General features: G+C 50.5%; 7 protein-coding genes across 7 annotated transcripts; 5 read left to right on the top strand and 2 right to left on the bottom strand.

The window, feature by feature from the left end:
- Positions 1-102: 102 nt before the first annotated feature.
- Positions 103-2,437, bottom strand: N7489_002495 (putative exonuclease; the record flags this gene model as incomplete). The annotated part of the gene is made up of 3 exons (XM_056708250.1): positions 103-2,155; positions 2,215-2,362; positions 2,425-2,437. The coding sequence occupies 3 exons, from the start codon at positions 2,435-2,437 to the stop codon at positions 103-105; spliced, it is 2,214 nt and encodes a 737-aa protein (XP_056572552.1).
- Positions 2,438-2,751: 314 nt separating this feature from the next.
- Positions 2,752-3,390, top strand: N7489_002494 (translation machinery-associated protein 16; the record flags this gene model as incomplete). Its single annotated transcript, XM_056708249.1, has 3 exons — positions 2,752-2,920; positions 2,972-3,056; positions 3,108-3,390. 3 exons carry the CDS (start codon positions 2,752-2,754, stop codon positions 3,388-3,390), a joined length of 537 nt encoding a protein of 178 aa, XP_056572551.1.
- Positions 3,391-3,829: 439 nt separating this feature from the next.
- On the top strand, positions 3,830-4,927 carry N7489_002493 (MAM33 family protein; the record flags this gene model as incomplete). The annotated part of the gene is made up of 4 exons (XM_056708248.1): positions 3,830-4,010; positions 4,121-4,301; positions 4,370-4,839; positions 4,902-4,927. 4 exons carry the CDS (start codon positions 3,830-3,832, stop codon positions 4,925-4,927), a joined length of 858 nt encoding a protein of 285 aa, XP_056572550.1.
- A 465-nt stretch (positions 4,928-5,392) lies between these two features.
- N7489_002492 (DNA primase subunit PRI1) lies at positions 5,393-7,022 on the bottom strand (the record flags this gene model as incomplete). Its single annotated transcript, XM_056708247.1, has 3 exons — positions 5,393-6,527; positions 6,586-6,783; positions 6,841-7,022. 3 exons carry the CDS (start codon positions 7,020-7,022, stop codon positions 5,393-5,395), a joined length of 1,515 nt encoding a protein of 504 aa, XP_056572549.1.
- Positions 7,023-8,548: 1,526 nt separating this feature from the next.
- Positions 8,549-10,035, top strand: cspA (putative cell surface protein; the record flags this gene model as incomplete). The annotated part of the gene is made up of 2 exons (XM_056708246.1): positions 8,549-9,035; positions 9,098-10,035. The coding sequence occupies 2 exons, from the start codon at positions 8,549-8,551 to the stop codon at positions 10,033-10,035; spliced, it is 1,425 nt and encodes a 474-aa protein (XP_056572548.1).
- A 779-nt stretch (positions 10,036-10,814) lies between these two features.
- On the top strand, positions 10,815-11,299 carry N7489_002490 (profilin; the record flags this gene model as incomplete). The annotated part of the gene is made up of 3 exons (XM_056708245.1): positions 10,815-10,913; positions 10,973-11,107; positions 11,165-11,299. Coding segments are annotated over 3 exons (369 nt in total), but the record flags the coding sequence as incomplete, so codon positions are not given.
- Positions 11,300-14,836: 3,537 nt separating this feature from the next.
- N7489_002489 (uncharacterized protein) lies at positions 14,837-16,677 on the top strand (the record flags this gene model as incomplete). Its single annotated transcript, XM_056708244.1, has 4 exons — positions 14,837-15,108; positions 15,184-15,429; positions 15,491-15,560; positions 15,622-16,677. 4 exons carry the CDS (start codon positions 14,837-14,839, stop codon positions 16,675-16,677), a joined length of 1,644 nt encoding a protein of 547 aa, XP_056572546.1.
- Positions 16,678-16,755: the final 78 nt, after the last annotated feature.

Here is a 16,755-nt window from a genome sequence, read left to right as displayed (position 1 = left end):
CGCGCCAAAGTGGAACCCACCAAACCAGTGGTCCAATGCTACCCCGGATACCAAGACCCGATGTTCCTGTCCTAATGCTCCGTAATCAAATAGATATGCAGCCTAATTTGCGCCAAAAGAAAAGCGTTTCAGATCAAGAGTGGTTGAGGGCCGTGTGCTAGGCTCATCCTCGTCCTCTTCATCCTCACTGTCTGGGACAATGAGATCTTCGCTGCCTTGAGTTCCTGCAAAAGAGGACCCCTTATGTACGACAGGAGAAGAGGCTTCAGTCCGAGGCTCAGCAGGTTCGGCATTTCGGAGTTTAGTAGGAATGTTGATGCTGTTAGATCGACTGAGAGCGGACTGCCCCATACGCTGGAGCGGTGTGAGGCGTCGCTGAAAAACGTTGCTTCGTGCAATCGCAGCTGGGCTTCTGAGAGTCGAGGGCGTTGAAGGTCTATGAGAAGTCTGAATCGCAGGAATCTTAGTCATGATGGAGCTAGCTGCGGTTGTTTCGGGCTTTTGCCCCGCTTGAAAAGTAAACCTGGAAAGTACATTCGAGTTTTGCCGGTCAACATGGTAGTCAAGAGCCTGACTGAAACCGGGCGAATTCGGTGTGGTATCTCTGGGGTTATTCTGAGATACTTCAAGGTCCTCAGTCACTAGGACTTTGTTGGAAGTAGGCTTGGAAGGGGTTTCAACTTCACTGAGCTTGCCAGATACTTCAAGGGAGGTTTCCGGCTTAGACTCAGCCGACCCAGGTGTAGTACTGGGATCGGGGATGCTGGACATTATGTCTTCGGCGATTTCATCAGAGAAGACACCGATCACCGACTTGCGTGACCGTTTTGACCGGGAGAGCTTTTGGCCACTAGGGCTAGTTTGGTCAGAAGTAGGAGCAAAGAACCGACTGCGAGCAGGAGAACAAGCTGGCAGAGAATCCCCTTCAGTCTCAGAGCAGAGCCTCTGTCTCTTTGTAGACTGCAATGAAGACGGTCTTGCACTTTGCGCCAGAAAAGACGAGCGTTCCACACTCCGAACCATAGGGCTGAGGCCTTGGTCAGAGAATGCTCTGAGAGGCGTGGACCTGACCGAGTTGGAGCGGAAGGGCGCTGTATTAGCCTGCCAGCTGTTGTTTGCATTTCGCTCAAGGAGTCGCTGCTGGCTCGGAGACGGAGTTAGGCTGTTAGGGTCGAGCTCAGCTAGAGGTGTCCTCTTAGGAGTGAAGAACGAATTGATGGACTTCTTTGGCTTCAACTCGGAAGAAGTACCTAGTGTCTGGCGGCGATTAATGCCAAGGGTCCATCTGTTTGCGAATAGTGGCTTCAGGGCGATTGGTTCCTTGGTGGTTGGATCCAGATCGCCACGAGAAACTCCGATGGCAATTTCCGGCTCCATATCGGCGCCGATAAACGGCAGCGTGGCCAAATTGATATCCTTGTCAGGTGGTGTCAAAGTCACTAGCTTTCCAGCTTTGCGGCAGAAGACCCGTTGATAAAGGAAGGTCAACTCGGCCTGTCTGAAGTTGGTCAGGTAATCCGCCGGGACTCGAAAGTTGCCCTCGAACTGGAGCATACGCAGGGCTTTTTCAACATTCCGATGTTTGCGAATGATCCGGTAGGCAGTCTTCAGCCCCAGCTTAGGAATATTTGCCAAGTAATCACAACCGCTCAAAATGCACATGTTTCGGAAGTCTGGATCACTGAAGCCTACCAGACTGACTTCGCGGCAAGCAGTAAAATTGGCGCGATTTATCTCGATGCATTCCCCGTGCTGGTCCAATTTGGAAATCAACCGCTTTGCTCCAAAGACAAGCAAATCCGAGTCCTCAGATATGATTCCTTGAATGTCTCCCTGTTGCTCCAGGTACACCAACTGGGCATCTGCCTCGTACGGGGCCACCACATACTGAACATTCATTTGCTTCAGTTCCTCAATCAACTGGCGAGCCATGTAGGGAGTCACATCGACGGCCTTTTGGAACTCCTGGTAAGCTTCTGGCATTCTCCCTTTCCGCTGTAGGTCCAATCCAAGGGACTTGCTTTCCTGGCGCCGTCGGTAGCGATCCTGTTCGGTGCCTGCCTTGCTGGGCAAATTGTCGCCATCGAAGACAAGGTAGGGTTTCACTCCAAAGAAAAGAAGCATGCGGACTCGGTTGAGGACGAAATCAATGTGTCTGCCATAAGATAGCCTTGTCAGCCAACAGTCCGTGGGCCAAAAGACCAAATGACATACTTCCTAGTAGGATTGTCCAGGACCAAATCAACTGAACAAGCAACAGTTCCTCGATGCAGCCATCCATATGCATCGACTCCAAGTGTTTGCCCATTGAAATTCTTAATGTGGCATGGTTTCTGAATGGACTTGAGAAGCCCGTGCAGTCCTGTTTGTTTGCGTTAAAATCACCATTTATCTCCCCCTTTAGAGAGTCACAAGTCAACATACCTTTAATGCCCATGGTGGACACCGTTCGAGGGACAGGCGGGTCCTCGTATTCAAGCAATAAATGATAACATAGGTTGGGATTTTCACAAGCAGAAAACTAATGAATATGGAATACAATGCGAGGTCCAAATCGAATCCTAGTCAAAAGAATTGAGGGAGTAAATAACTCCTGGAATGCTCCTATCTCGACGCGCAGACGCGCTTTCCTCGAGTGGGGAAGGCGGTGATTTTGGAGCCACCGCCTAATTATGCCGGTGCATCCACGAAAATTATCATCGAAACCCACGGCGGAGTGTTTGGAGTAATTCTTGTCCTCTGCCCGCAATCATGCCTGTTACTTTGGAAAAGGTGCACAAGCAGATTTCCAAGAAGCGCAGCTCCACTAATGCGCTTCATGAGAATAGTCGCGATGCCCACCGACTCCGCAAAGCCGGTGCTCGCGACGATCGATTGTCCCGCCATAACGCCACTGTAAACCGTGCAAGACAGCCATACTGTGAGACAGTTGCACATTTCAATTGAAGGTCAACCAGGCTGACTTAAATAGTGGACCGGATTGATTACATCCATGAGGCTATACAAGAGTGTACTGAGGCCCTCTCGACCGAGGAGATTTCCGAGTTCGTCGCCAAGTATGTACCACCAACGATCAACCACCATACCCGAAGACTAACCCAGGTCAGGTACATTGCCCGTGATGCTGAGGAGATCAAACAGCTCGAGTCGGAGCGCCGGAAAGGACGGCCTCCTAGCAAGCGCGAAGAGGCCTTGAAACAGCGGGTGCAAACCGAGGATCGGGAGTTCGCAACCGGGCTATGGATGCCCGATCTAAGCGATCAATATGCAATGACTGCGATGAAGAACTGGAATGGACACTGGTCGGGTCTCAGTGCCATCAAGTTTATGCGGTTTACAAAAGACGGAGAGAAACTCACGTCTACTTTCCCACCGAAGAGCATGTCATGATCTCACGATTACTTTTTTTCTATACATTTTTGTCTGGTGTCCAAAAAGACTGGGTTGGCGCATTATGGGTACATTGATTCTTCTCTAGATTCTGTACAGGCCGAATATTCTCGAATATACCATTTCAATTCAACGAGGTTGTGTCGTCCATCTACATGTGTAGTTTCTCATGCGCCAGGACTTCACCAGCCATTCATGCGCGTATAGTAGAGCGAGGCGTAGTGTGAATTCCAATCCCTCAAAATTACTTAGTATCATCTATTTACAATAGAGATCAATTGCAATTAAATGTGTTTTCTTTTTTTGCCCATCGTAGAATCCAATTGCGTGGCGCAAAGTCCGCCAAAACAGAAGCGGTCTTGGCACTCGTAATATCTTAGCTCATTCACATTTTCCCCGAGCTCTCACCTTCACCAACTTTGGACCATCCACATTCACAATGCTTTCTCTTCGCACTATCACCCGCTCTATCCCGCGCACTTTCTCGCGCTCCATTGCCACCTCGGCGCTTCGCCCAGCACTCCCCAAGCCCGCTGTCTTCCAATCCTGGAATCAGGCCACTAAGCCCGCCTACGCTGCCTTCTCGACCTCTAGCATCTTCAAGGCTCCTTCATCGGAAGGTAAGATGCATTGACTGATATTTGAAGGAGTCCGCCAAAATCCGATCTTCTCTGGTGGCGGACTCTATATGTGGCCTTGCGCTGATTTTGGATTTTCTTTTTTTGAACAGTCGACGTCGAGCTTCTCGCCAAGCTCGAGGATGAGCTGAGACACGAGAAGTCTTCCGAAATCCCTGAGTTTGAGGAGCAACTGGAAGCCATCGAGGAGACTATTAAGGTTGGCGAGTGGCAGGTGAAGGATGTTGCTGGTGAACAGGAGGTTATCCTCACCAAGAAGTTCGGCACCGAGAAGTACGATCTCATTCCGCTTTTTCTTTTCATTCAACATCGATGATCAATGCTAATACATGACTGTTTAGCATCCGGGTCAGCTTCACCGTCGCCGATATCCAGAACATCAGCGAACAGGAGGACTTTGACGATGCCTCCTTGACCGACGAGATGGACTTCCAGAACCAGTCCCGCGATGACGCCTCCGCCGAGGGTCTCGAGCAGCCGGAGCCCAGCTTCCCTGCCCGCGTTACCATCACCGTTGAGAAGCCCAACAACGGTGCCCTTCTGATCCAGACCGTTGTCCAGGACGGTGTCTTCCAGATTGAGGAGGTCTCCCACTTCGCCAACGCTGAGCTCGCCCAGTCCCTGACTGCTGAGAAGGACTGGACTCGCCAGAGCCTCTACGCCGGACCCCCCTTCGAGAACCTTGATGAGGACCTCCAGGCTCTCTGGGACCGCTACCTCGAGGACCGCGGCCTTAACGCCGAGTTCGCTAACATGGTTCCTGACTACATCTCCGTTAAGGAGCAGAAGGAGTACCTGCGCTGGTTGGAGAGTATGTTTCCCTTCCTATATAATGTTTCTGTGACTCCTGCTGACGAAACTTTTCTCCTTTAGCCGTCAAGAAATTCATTGGTGCTTAAATTAACTACCCTATTTAACCTTTGGCACATTTCCTCTTAATCCTGTCAGGGGTGCCTTTTGATAATGAGAAGTTTACCTGATGTGGAGATTCCACCTTCGTGCCTTCATGTCATGGTTAGCTTTAGTGCAACTACTTGTGCGACTCTATTTGTACCAATATTTCCCAATATACAATCACTTCACTTATTACATGGCTATACCCCTAGCTCTTGTAAATTGACAAGTTCCGCAGCCGAGTGACTATCTTTATCCAATCGGTAGATTCGAATGACAAGTTGATAAATGTAGAAACAGGCTGATTGATGGATGGCAAATGACTCGGTCCCATGCACAACATACCCCAACTCCTCGAAAACGCAATCCTTGATATAAAGTACAAAATGAAAGCGATGATACTACAAAACATAAGTCGTAATCCTGTGAGGCAAAGCTAGGCAAAGGGAAGGAACATGAACATGCTGCGGTTAAAATTCCATAGGATCGGCCTTGACAGCAGGGCCATTGTCGTCGCGTTCACGCTTGCCAGCACGCTCTTCCTTAATGAGAGCTGCGATGAAGGAACGGAAGAAATCGATATAAGGCTTCAGGCTAGTCTTTTCATAATCCTGCACCTTACGGCCACCCTTAATGTCAGAGCCATTCATCGCACTGCCTTCAACATCAGGGATATCTGCCTCTGCTGTGCCGGCAGGGTGTTTCGCGTCGTATTCATCAATTTCAGCAAGCAGACTCATTACCGTCGGGACGGAGAGAGGATCGAAGTTCTCGGCATTGCGAGGATCGATGGGAACACAAATCCGGCCAGTGCCAGGGTGAATAACAAATGGACTCTTGAGCAAGTGAATCATCTTCTTGCTGACCTCAGCATCCAGGCGTGGGTAGGTATATTCCAAGACAATATCTTGCTTCGCATCTCGGAGAGTCGCCGGGTTGAGCGTGCTGCTCTTACCCGTCTTTGCGAGTGAATCTATATCGGCCCATTTGCTGGTGCTGGCACGATCTGGAGAGGAGTCCCATTTCCTCCGTAGGGATTCGTTCAATGTCTTGTCGGGCAACAAGGACAGAAGGCGTTCTGCCTGCTCAGCGGATTCAAATGTATCTTGGTCACCGAGTGTGGTCCGGGCAAAGTCGTGTTTGAGCAACTCAAGACTTCGTACAATATGGGGGTGTAGTGGCCGTTTAATGTTGACTTTCTTCCCGCTTTGTGACCCTCCGCGGACGATCTCAAGATAACCAGCAATGGCTCGGCGCCGTTCATCCGGTAGATTGCGTGCACGGGGATCGCACACCCAGGCGTGAGCACCACGACGACCCGAGTAAACCCAGAGGATGTGTTCAAACCCAAAGTCCTCCCGTAGTGCAGTGTCGATAACCTTGATGGACATTGTCACAAAAGCCCAGCACTTAGCGCAGATATTAGCTTTGACACAACATGTACGGATGTCATCATAATCAGTCAAATCGATATCGAAAACCAACTCCTTAGAGACTGGCTTCATTTGGCCGCCTCGTAGCGTTTTGCGATCGCGTGGGTTGGTGCTGTAGACAGGTCCGATTTCGAAACGAGAAGGATTCATCTTAAGTATGTCTTTCCGGAACCTGGACATATGGGTCAGCTCAAACGGGGGTTGACAATAAAAGTTGAAATGGGCCTTACAGGTCAGCAGTCGGATATGATTGGTATCGGAGGTAGGCGTCATTTTGCAGTGTCAAAGCAAATTCTCGGTTTCCGAAGTCTTTCGTTGGTACAATTCCATGATTCAGCCATTGGAATAGGTATCGGAAGGGGAAAAGTCGTTGATAGAAGGCGAGCATGATATCCGGATCCACGCCCGCGGGCGTGGGTGCTGGAGGCCTGTTGCGAACTTTCTATCAGCACTTCCGTCTTACTGTATGCAAAGTTCGCACTCACTCTTCCTTTGATGGTGATTCCATCTTCACATCTCCAGAAGCCGGGAACTCTTCGTCATCGTCATCATCGTCGTTGAACATATCCTCGAGTCTGACATTGGTTTCAGTCGAGGTCTCGACGGGAGGCGCATCCGGCATCTCATCGTCATTCTGCGCAGAGCCAGGTGATACGGAGTGAGGCATTGTGGGCGAGTCTGGTGATGGACAAAGCAAATGCTCTTTCCAAGGTTCTCCGGGGCTTAATTGAACCCAAACAGGAAGGCGCGACGCGCGACGCGCGACGGCCCGTGCACGCGTCTGCCCTAAGCCCTATATCACGTGCTGTCCCAAAAATGGAAATGCGTATCTATGACCGAAAACGGATGAGGTGCCTCGACACAGTTCCTCGGTTTTACTAACGAGAGGCAGTTGTGAACTGTGCTGGACGATGTCGAGGTTACTACATTTACGCTTGCCGCATGCGGCCAAAATCTCTGCTGTACCTCACTGCTGTACCTCTCGTCTACCACCTGGGCAGGATCCATGGATGACATCTAGACTTCCCTGCTGTTCCAAAGGGCAACGGGCGTGCAGGATGCACAGATCACCTCGGATTGGTTGAAGATTTCCCCGCTGTCCATCTCTGGCAAGAACCTGATTGTTGGTTTGCCGCAAAATGCACACCCACTTCGCGCAGTGGGGCTTTCCGTAACCCAGTGCTATATTGAGATGTCCCCGTCATTGATTACAGCCGATGTTACAATAGGCCATATCCGGATTAATCCTTTAAAAAAAATTCTTGTGAGCCTACTGGGATCGTCTTGCTCCGAGAATACTTTGGGTTCTCACCTACATTCTTGCAAAGTGGCACCTACCAATGGAACGCCCCTACACTCAATCGGATGCCATTCCCACATTCCAGGGGGCCCAACCTTGGAAGGAAACAGCCCTATTCGTATGCGGGGATTTTTTGCTGCTTCTGATCCACTGGTTTCGCGTTTTGACCACGAAGCCATACATCTCCGTGGGTTTTCTACCCCCAATCACAGGAGTCTTGTCATGTCAATTGCGGTCCCGTTCGAATATGATCGGCCGGCCATCGCATTAGCAATTGCCTCCGGGTCCGGAGGTGTCATGGCTGCGACTTTGCTAACACTGAACACTCAGAATGGTCCTTTTGCTGACCATTTAATCCAAAATACACATATTGTTGAACAATAATTAAGCGATTTTCTCCATCGAAATGAAGCACTATGCAGTCACGCCAGTAATTTACCCACCACTTTTGCGGATTGTTGACACTATGGAAATTGCCAAGCTCTTCTTATACTTCCGCATTAGGTTACTCTCCAGGGCTAGTGGAGGAAGATGGAGCTCCCCTGTACTTCTTACCCCAATGATACTCCAGCCTGTCACGTTTGCATCTGAGTTCGCCATATGAATGTATCATTGCACAAATTTTTTATCCAATGGCCTTGCACCTGTGCCTTTGCCATCTGTGGTTGAGCCATCCAACTACCTGCATTCGGCCATATGGTCACATTGCGAATCAGGTCTACCTTTCTGTCCTGGACACGACCGTGGCACCCATATCCGTCATGACTTGGAACCAGTCATCTCAAATAGGGCATATAAGACCGCTCATATCTGTCCATCTTTCAAGCTTTCTATCATCATCTCTTCACTCGTTATCTTTCCAAGTTTGTTTGTTAAGACTTTGATCTCTCGAAATGGTCAACTCCGTTGCTATTCTGGCTCTTGCCAGCCCGGCCTTTGCCGGTATCATGCAGGCTCGTGGCGAGCAGTTCGTCCGTCCCGCCGCTCAGAGCTCTGCCGCTGTCGCTGCCCCTGCCCACGCTGAGGGCTGGGGCGAGAGCTGGTCCAAGCCGGCCGAGCATGTGTCGACTCACGACTCCTGGAGCAAGTCCACTGAGTCGTGGACAACCCCGTGCACCACCTCGACCACCACCCCGGTGCACCACCACACCACGACCACCCCGGTGCACAGCGACACCACTACCCCGGTGCACAGCAACACCACCACCCCGTGCACCACCTCGACCACCCCGGTGCACACCACCACCCCGGTCCAGAGTAACAGCACCACCCCTTGCACCACCTCGACCACCCCGGTTCACGAGCACACCACTAAGCCTCACGTCCCCGTGAAGCCTGGCACCACCAAGACGCTCACCTATGTGACCACCACCTGCCCTGGTAAGCCCTTAATCTCTACCACAACATGTCTCTTGAACCACACATGCTAACGATACCTCCAGTCACCTCGTCTACTGTCACCTCCGGCTCTAAGACCTGGACTGTTCCCGTCACCGGAACAAGCACTATCACCATCACCAAGACTACCGTCTGCACCATGTGCGAGAATGAGAAGCCTGTGACCTTCCACAATGCTACTCAGCCCGCCCCCCACCCCACCGCAGGCCCCACCGCCCCTGTCCTGAAGCCCACCGGAGATGTCGTGATTCCCGAGAAGCCTCACCACTCGAAGCCCGTTGAGCCCAAGCCTGTCGAGACCAAGCCTGTTGAGCCTAAGCCCGTCGAGACCAAGCCTGTTGAGCCTAAGCCTGTTGAGACCAAGCCTGCTGTCCCCGCTCACTCCGAGCCCGCTGTCCCCGCTCACTCTCAGCCTGCTGTCCCCGCCCACTCCGAGCCCGCTGTTCCCGCCCACTCTCAGCCTGCCGTCCCCGCCCACTCTGAGCCCGCTGTCCCCGCTCACTCTGAGCCCGCTGTTCCCGCCCACTCTCAGCCTGCTGTCCCCGCCCACTCTGAGCCCGCTGTCCCCGCTCACTCTCAGCCTGCTGTCCCCGCCCACTCTGAGCCCGCTGTCCCCGCTCACTCTCAGCCTGCTGTCCCCGCCCACTCTGAGCCTGCTGTCCCCGCTCACTCTCAGCCTGCTGTCCCCGCCCACTCTCAGCCCGCTGTCCCCGCTCACTCCCAGCCCGCTGCCTCCCAGCCCGCTGCCTCCAAGCCCGCTGCTTCCCCGCCCGCTGCTTCCAAGCCTGCTCAGAGCAAGCCCGCTGCCCCCAAGGAGACCCAGCCCGCTGTCAACCCCTCCGTCCCTGAGACCCCCGAGACTCCCTCCAAGCCTGAGGAGCCTGTCTCCCCCTCCTCCAACGAGTTCACCGGTGCTGCCTCCAACGTCAAGCCCGTTGCTGGCCTCCTCGCTGGTGTTGTTGGTCTCATGGCTCTCCTGTAAATCAGTTGAGTAGCCTCGACGCCGGTCCATCTCTTAATTGAGATCCGGATCTCTCTCGGTTCCTGGTCTTTCTGGTCCTTGTGGTGCGGATCAGAGAAACATCATGGTACCTTGAGTACTTTCTTTTGAATGTCTGGCCTATGCTCCGCTTGGAATTTCTTCTGCTTTTTAACAGGGCAGCAGGATTAAGGAAGAACGGTTGCTTGGTCATTTCGAGATTTTTGTCTACTTTATCAGACCTTTTTTAAATAACTAATAGTAATATATAGTTTCTACTGCTTGGATTCTTTTGCTCATTGTATGTTTTAGGATTTTATCTTAGAAAAGCATCTGCATTGAATCAAAAGTCGATTTATCTTTTCTTAGAGGAAGTTCCCAAGGCAATGCCTCTCATTAGGCCTAAGTTTTGAAGTTTCGAACGCAACGATTATAGATAAATGAGCGCTCTTTCTGGCTGCACCTTTATCCTCTAATCTAATGACCTCTTTAGGCTGTAAGCTTGTGTTATCTTCACTTAATGCGTTTGTAAAGTCTATGCTTGAACTTCCAAGGCTTTGATAATTAACTATCTGATCGACAGACCTGTGAATTGCCTTTTCGGGTTAGCCCTCCCCCTTTAGGTTTAGCGTCCTTATCCACCGTCCTCCCTTCAAGGCCGACATAAACCTCCTCCCTTCTCTCGTTTTTCTCCATTCTTCCTATTTTCCACCCAAGATGAGCTGGCAAGGTATGCAGATTTCACAAACAGACATCTCAAGGCTAAACTTACCATAATAGGATGGGTCGATCAAACCCTGGTGGGATCTAAAAAAGTCGACAAAGCGGCTATATTCTCAGCAGGAGGCGATGCTCTACTTGCAACGAGTGCAGGATTCAACGTAAGTTTTTTGATTATCTTACTCTGAACGTTGCAGGCGGCTGGAACGCCTTTCAATAGGTTCAATTAGAGGAAGTCCAGTATATGTTGAGAGGCTTCGAGGATTCAATCCCTCTATACTCTGGTGGACTCTACGTCGCAGGAGAAAGACTTATGGTCACCAAAGCAGATGACCAGAGCATATATGCTGAGAAGGTAAGGCATTTCAATTGCGACAACAGCTGGTGGCTCGTTAAATCATGAAAATATTAGGGCAAAGAGGGTGTTTGTGTGGTGAGATCATCGCAATCAATAATTGTCGCACATTACCCTGAAACAGTGCAGTCTAGAGAAGCTGCAAGCATTGTTGGGCAGTTGGCAAATTATCTGACTAGCATAGGATACTAGCTCCCGTTAAATCTCCAACCTTGGAAAGATGAAGAAATGATGCCTTAACTCTATCGGACACATACAGAAGTACAAGACCAGCCAAGAGAACCGAAAGCCTTCATTCCAATCAAACCAGAAATTTCAAAATCTTTCTCTGTCATGACTTCTTTTCATTTTTAATATTTAGTCAAGCCAAACAACCATGTAATAATATCTTGGGATAAGCGGGGGCAATTGATGCGCATCGCTGCCCCTACAAATATGAGTCCATTCTATGCCAGAGAAGCCCCGTGTATTATCTTCCGGTTGTCAGTCGCCGGAGCCGTCATGATCGAGTTCATCCGAATCCTGGTTATCTTAAATTCTCAAGGGGGCAATTCCATAACCCGCAAAGACGGAAACCGTGTCTAGCAAGTTTTGATATATCACATTTTCTATATCTTCTCAATCCATTACGAGAGCCCATTTTCCCATTTATTATTATATGCAGCTGTTATTCTATGCGCCAGGCGAGAGTTCAGATTCATATATGAAGACGCTGACATTGAATTACCTGTCGGCTATGAAAAGAGGCATCAACTGTCTTTACAGGCCTCTCTAGGCATTACACTACCTTTTTCTTTAACGGTTAGTTAGGGTCCGCTTAGACGAAGGAATTGATAACTAACTATTTAGTAATTGCAGAGCTGTGGTAGATATTAGAAATCGCAAGTGAAACGGGGCTAAAACCACTATGTGGCTGATATAGTGTCTGTAGCACATATCACGGATCGATTCGCCGACGACCATGGCAGATGACGTATTCGAAATCAAGCTATTCTGTGCTTCCCGATTTGCCCCTCCTTCAATGACAAACATGATTTATAGGGGATCGATTTGGACCCGTGCGATCAGCACGGTCGAGCTCTTGACCGAGACTTTTCAGCTCAGCCCTCAGTTCCACCCTTGTTCAACCAACATAGACCTTCTATCCTTCACTACTATAATATATGGTGATGAGCTTCGACATAAACGTGGTGACAGTTCCAACACGCAATTTTCAAGATGCATAGTTGGCTCGCTAATCAATATCGTGAAGTCTCTTTTCCCGAGCTTTGTCGGCCCAAGGGACGTGCCCGACTCTAGCACTCTTGAGTGGGCCTCCATGTTGCGGCTCCGCCAAGAATCTCTCACCGAATTAGCTGAGGAGCTATATAATCATTTACGGGGAGGTGGGGAGCAGTCGTTGAAGCTAGCCCCCAACACCATAATGGAGCTGGAAGATATAGAATAGCGGGGGGGGAAAGCACAGGGTGGTCAGGCGTCTCGTCAATTGCAACGGCAAGAAGGGCTTTTTACATCGAAATAATTTCGGGATCATTTTCACGGGTTCTCAGATTGTCTCCGTATGTTAGAACTTGAAACGGAGATCCTACGAGTTTCCCTTTCTAGTTAATTCTTTCTTTTAGGATTGGCCCCCAACATCCGTCTGATTAGGAAGGTTAGGAAGTCTCGGGCTACTACCCAAGGCGAAAGGTAGGGGGGATTTGGATTTGAAAGGAGACAAAGCTCCCGCCTAACTGGTTCATTCTTTTATTCTCCCCTCCTTTAAAGCCCTCTGAGTCGCTGCACCCCTGCAACTTCGCCCCAATCGGACAACCCGCTTGGCCCACCCCCTTACTCTTTCAGTCACAAACTGCGGCTGAGTGCTTGTTCCATCTTCACTTCGAACTCTTCGGGCCTGGATCACCTGGCCTGACTACGCAAGTGGCGCTTTCAAGAGAATGTCTTCCCGTCTTTCCTGAGATGCATATTCTCAAGTAATGCGGTATAGGTTATCGTTTCACCGAATGGCCCTATTTGATATAGTTCACTTGTTCCACAAAGGCCTGGATTGCTTTGTCTGTGGCGTCCCGCTCGATGGCTTTGCCTCCCCCACCTGTAGAGCAGCAAATATATAGCGCCTCCGGTTTGCCTCCTTTCGGGTTTAGTGTTCCTGGTCGGTTGCAATATTCCGAGGTTTTACCGCCCAACCTTCCCAGGTACATGCGGGGAAATCAATGGGGGAAACCGGAATCGGAAATATCAAAACCAACCTCGGGACCAACACCTCACTTTATTCTGTGGACCGACTGGCATAAACCCCAGACTTCCCCGGCTGCCGTCACGATGAGCTATTGGTCATCGGCGAGACATCAGGACAAGCCAAGCCCCGAGGAACAGCGCCAAGAGAGCTTGGACCCCGTGTCCACACAATCAACTTCTTTTTCATTTGACGGCACCGCCGGTGTTTCTTTGGTTTTTCCAACGGGACACACTACCGCACTGCAACACAAAGACTTCCAGAACTGATTTGAAATGTAGCCTGCGGCATTCCAATGTTATTGCAATGTAGCTTTCCTGCTCGACATTTTCTCTATTTAGCAGTGTCTTCTCAGATGCCGACTTTCTTCACCGCGTACTTCCCCGAGACTGTCGGTTTCTTGCTTGGTGGGCCGGAACTTTAACACTGGCTTTCGGAGACCCTCCGAAAACAACGGGGGAAATGAGGAAATCCGCAATTAAGTTATGGGGGCATATCCCAAATAGGTATAGCTCGCAGATGGGTGTGGAACGGGAGCCAAAATCTGGAGAGCAGCGCCATTGATATGAAGCCCTCTGATTGGTCAAACCAGCATTTAGCCGTGCTTGGCGTGGGGTACGCTTTGAACACATGGCCGATCATCCAAACCCTATCCCTCGTGATTCTGGAGATGCCCCCGGAGAAGACCGTATGCATCCAGCCAAGAGGTCCTCGGAATCCTTTGGCTCCTGGTGAGGCATATATCTGCAATTTCTGGCGACATTGTCCAGTATTAACCGGGATTCGGAGAGCTCTAGAAACATTTGGTCCGTTCATCGGCATTTATAATTCTTGGGATCGGAACGAGATCATCATCCATGTGGTCCTTGCATGGTCTATCACATACGTAGCTTAGTATCACAAAGCGCACTTCGACGTCACTACTTTTATAAGCTCTATAGTGTGCTTATTTCTATCAGATAGTAGTTCACGCTGGGAATGATATGGGGGAAACCGGTTCAATTCACAATCCTATGTACAATCCTACTGCAACGCCAGATCTATGGCTCATTTATCCTCGCCCGAGACTCGGAGACTCGGAGAATTAAGGAACAACGTGGATTTAATCTTTAAGCCAAGGCTCGGCCCAAGCAAGCCTTGAAAGGCTGGTGACCATTCGACCCATTCCATTGATGAACCTTGCGTTTGATACCTTTGATACCCCATGGCACCCCCGCATGAGCCTCCATGGCGTGATATGGAAATTTCTGGGGTTGACAGACCTTGCATGTCGGCTCTCCGCACAATCTTTTTTTTTTTTCCTATTAAATGCAGCCCTCCCCTCACTGTCTTCTCTCTTCCACGACTGCCAGCCTCGAAGACCCCTGCTAAGCCCATCCTCTTCATCCGAGATTTGTTGCGGCGCTGCATCATCTCTTATACAGGTTCACGGCCTCGATTCACAAGTGACCTGTCTACCCCTTCCTTCACCTGTCTAGAAAATAACATTCATCATGGCGGGTGGTGCTGCTATCAACGTCTTCAAGTTCAACACAGGCGGCTTGCCCAAGGAGACACTCAATTTCAAGCTATGGTTCGCCGTCTTTGCATTCGGTCTCATGGGTGCCGCCCGTGGTGTTGACGAAGGTCTCATCACGGGTGTCTTCAACTCCCACGCTTTCAAGCGGTCTGTCGGTATTGACGACCTCGACAAAGATGACCTCGCTAGTGTCAAGGGTACTATTTCCTCCATGGTTCAGCTCGGCAGTGTCGCCGGTGCTCTCCTGTAAGTCTTGCCATTGAAACTGACTGTCCTCGTTTTCAATCCCGAGAGCCTTTGCTAATTACCGTTGAATAACAGTGCTTTCATCGTTTGTGATCGTATCGGTCGTGTTTGGGCTACTCGCCAACTCTGTGTCCTCTGGATTCTTGGAATCGCCATCTTTATTGGAAACAACGGCAACATGGCTGCTGTATACGCTGGTCGCTTCATTGCTGGTCTTGGTATTGGACAGACTTGCGTCGTCGGCCCGATCTACCTTTCTGAGATTTCTCCCGCTCCCATTCGTGGTCTCTGTACTTGTATGTTTACTGGTGCAGTGTACCTGTAAGTTCATGCTCTTCTTCTTGCCCAGTTGTCTCGCTTTATGTGCTAATACCTAGTGCAGTGGTATCATGATTGCCTACTTCGCCAACTGGGGTACTCAGATTCACATGGCGGACACCTTCAACCGCTGGGTAAGTACTATCCACTACAACCATTGTCGTACTGATTTGACTAAAACATTCATACTTACAGGCCGTCCCTACTTCACTCCACCTCATGTTTGCCGGCATCATCCTGCTCCTCACCTTCTTCCAGCTGGAGTCCCCCCGTTTCTACATCAAACAGGGCAAACGCGAGAAAGCCCTCGAGGTCCTCTGCAAGCTCCGTGGCCTACCCGCCCACCACCCATACGTCCTGAACGAGATCTCCGAAATGGACGTCGCCTACCAGGAAGAGATGGAGGCCACGCTCGGCATGGGCTGGAAGGGTCTATTCAAGGAGATCCTGGGCATCAAACGCAACGCGTACCGTCTATTCCTCACCAACCTGGCTCAGAACATGGCTTGCTGGTCCGGTGGCTCCGCTATTACGGTGTACGCGCCTGATTTGTTCACTCTCGTCGGTATCACCGGCCAAGAGCAGTCCCTCTTCTCGACCGTCGTCTTCGGTGTCGTGAAATTCGTCGCCGCCATCATCTGCGCTCTCTTCTTAGTCGATATGGCCGGTCGTAAGCGCTCTCTCATCATTGGTATTGTCATCCAAACCGTTGCCATGTTCTACATCGCCATCTTCCTCAACCTCGTTCCCATCGCCGAAAACCCAGACTTCGTCCCCAGTGAGACGCAGAATCGTGCATCGACTGCCGCCATCGCTTTCATCTACATCTCTGGTGTTGGTTGGGCGCTTGGATGGAACAGTGGTCAGTACCTGCTGTCCTCGGAGCTGTTCCCTCTCCGTATTCGTGGTATCTGCTCGTCCATCACTATGGCCATGCACTTTATCTGTCAGTATGCCGTCAACCGTGTCCTCCCTGAGATGCTGCTCGAGGATACGGGTCTCGGCCCTCATGGGACATTCTACTTCTTTGGTGTTATTTCCATTGTTGGTGGTATCTGGGTTTGGCTCTTTGTGCCAGAGGCTGCTGGTCGCAGTCTTGAGACCATCGACAAGATGTTCGACCTTCCTTGGTACAAGATTGGTCTGTACGGAAGGAAGTTTGCTGAGGAGTACGACCGTGAACAGGAGGCGATTTACCGCGACGAGAAGAGGGATGCGGGAATTGTTGTCTCTCACAACGAGACTGCGTAGTCTTTCTAAGTTAGCGACAATTGGATGTCTTTTGGAGTGACATGTCTACTACATGCTTGTCTGATCGGAATATATGTC

Source organism: Penicillium chrysogenum (assembly GCF_028827035.1).
Source record: "Penicillium chrysogenum strain IBT 35668 chromosome Unknown utg000001l_segment0_segment0, whole genome shotgun sequence".
Lineage (NCBI taxonomy): Eukaryota > Fungi > Ascomycota > Eurotiomycetes > Eurotiales > Aspergillaceae > Penicillium > Penicillium chrysogenum.
Note: the sequence above shows the minus strand (reverse complement) of the source record. Positions and strands in the feature narration are given on the sequence as shown.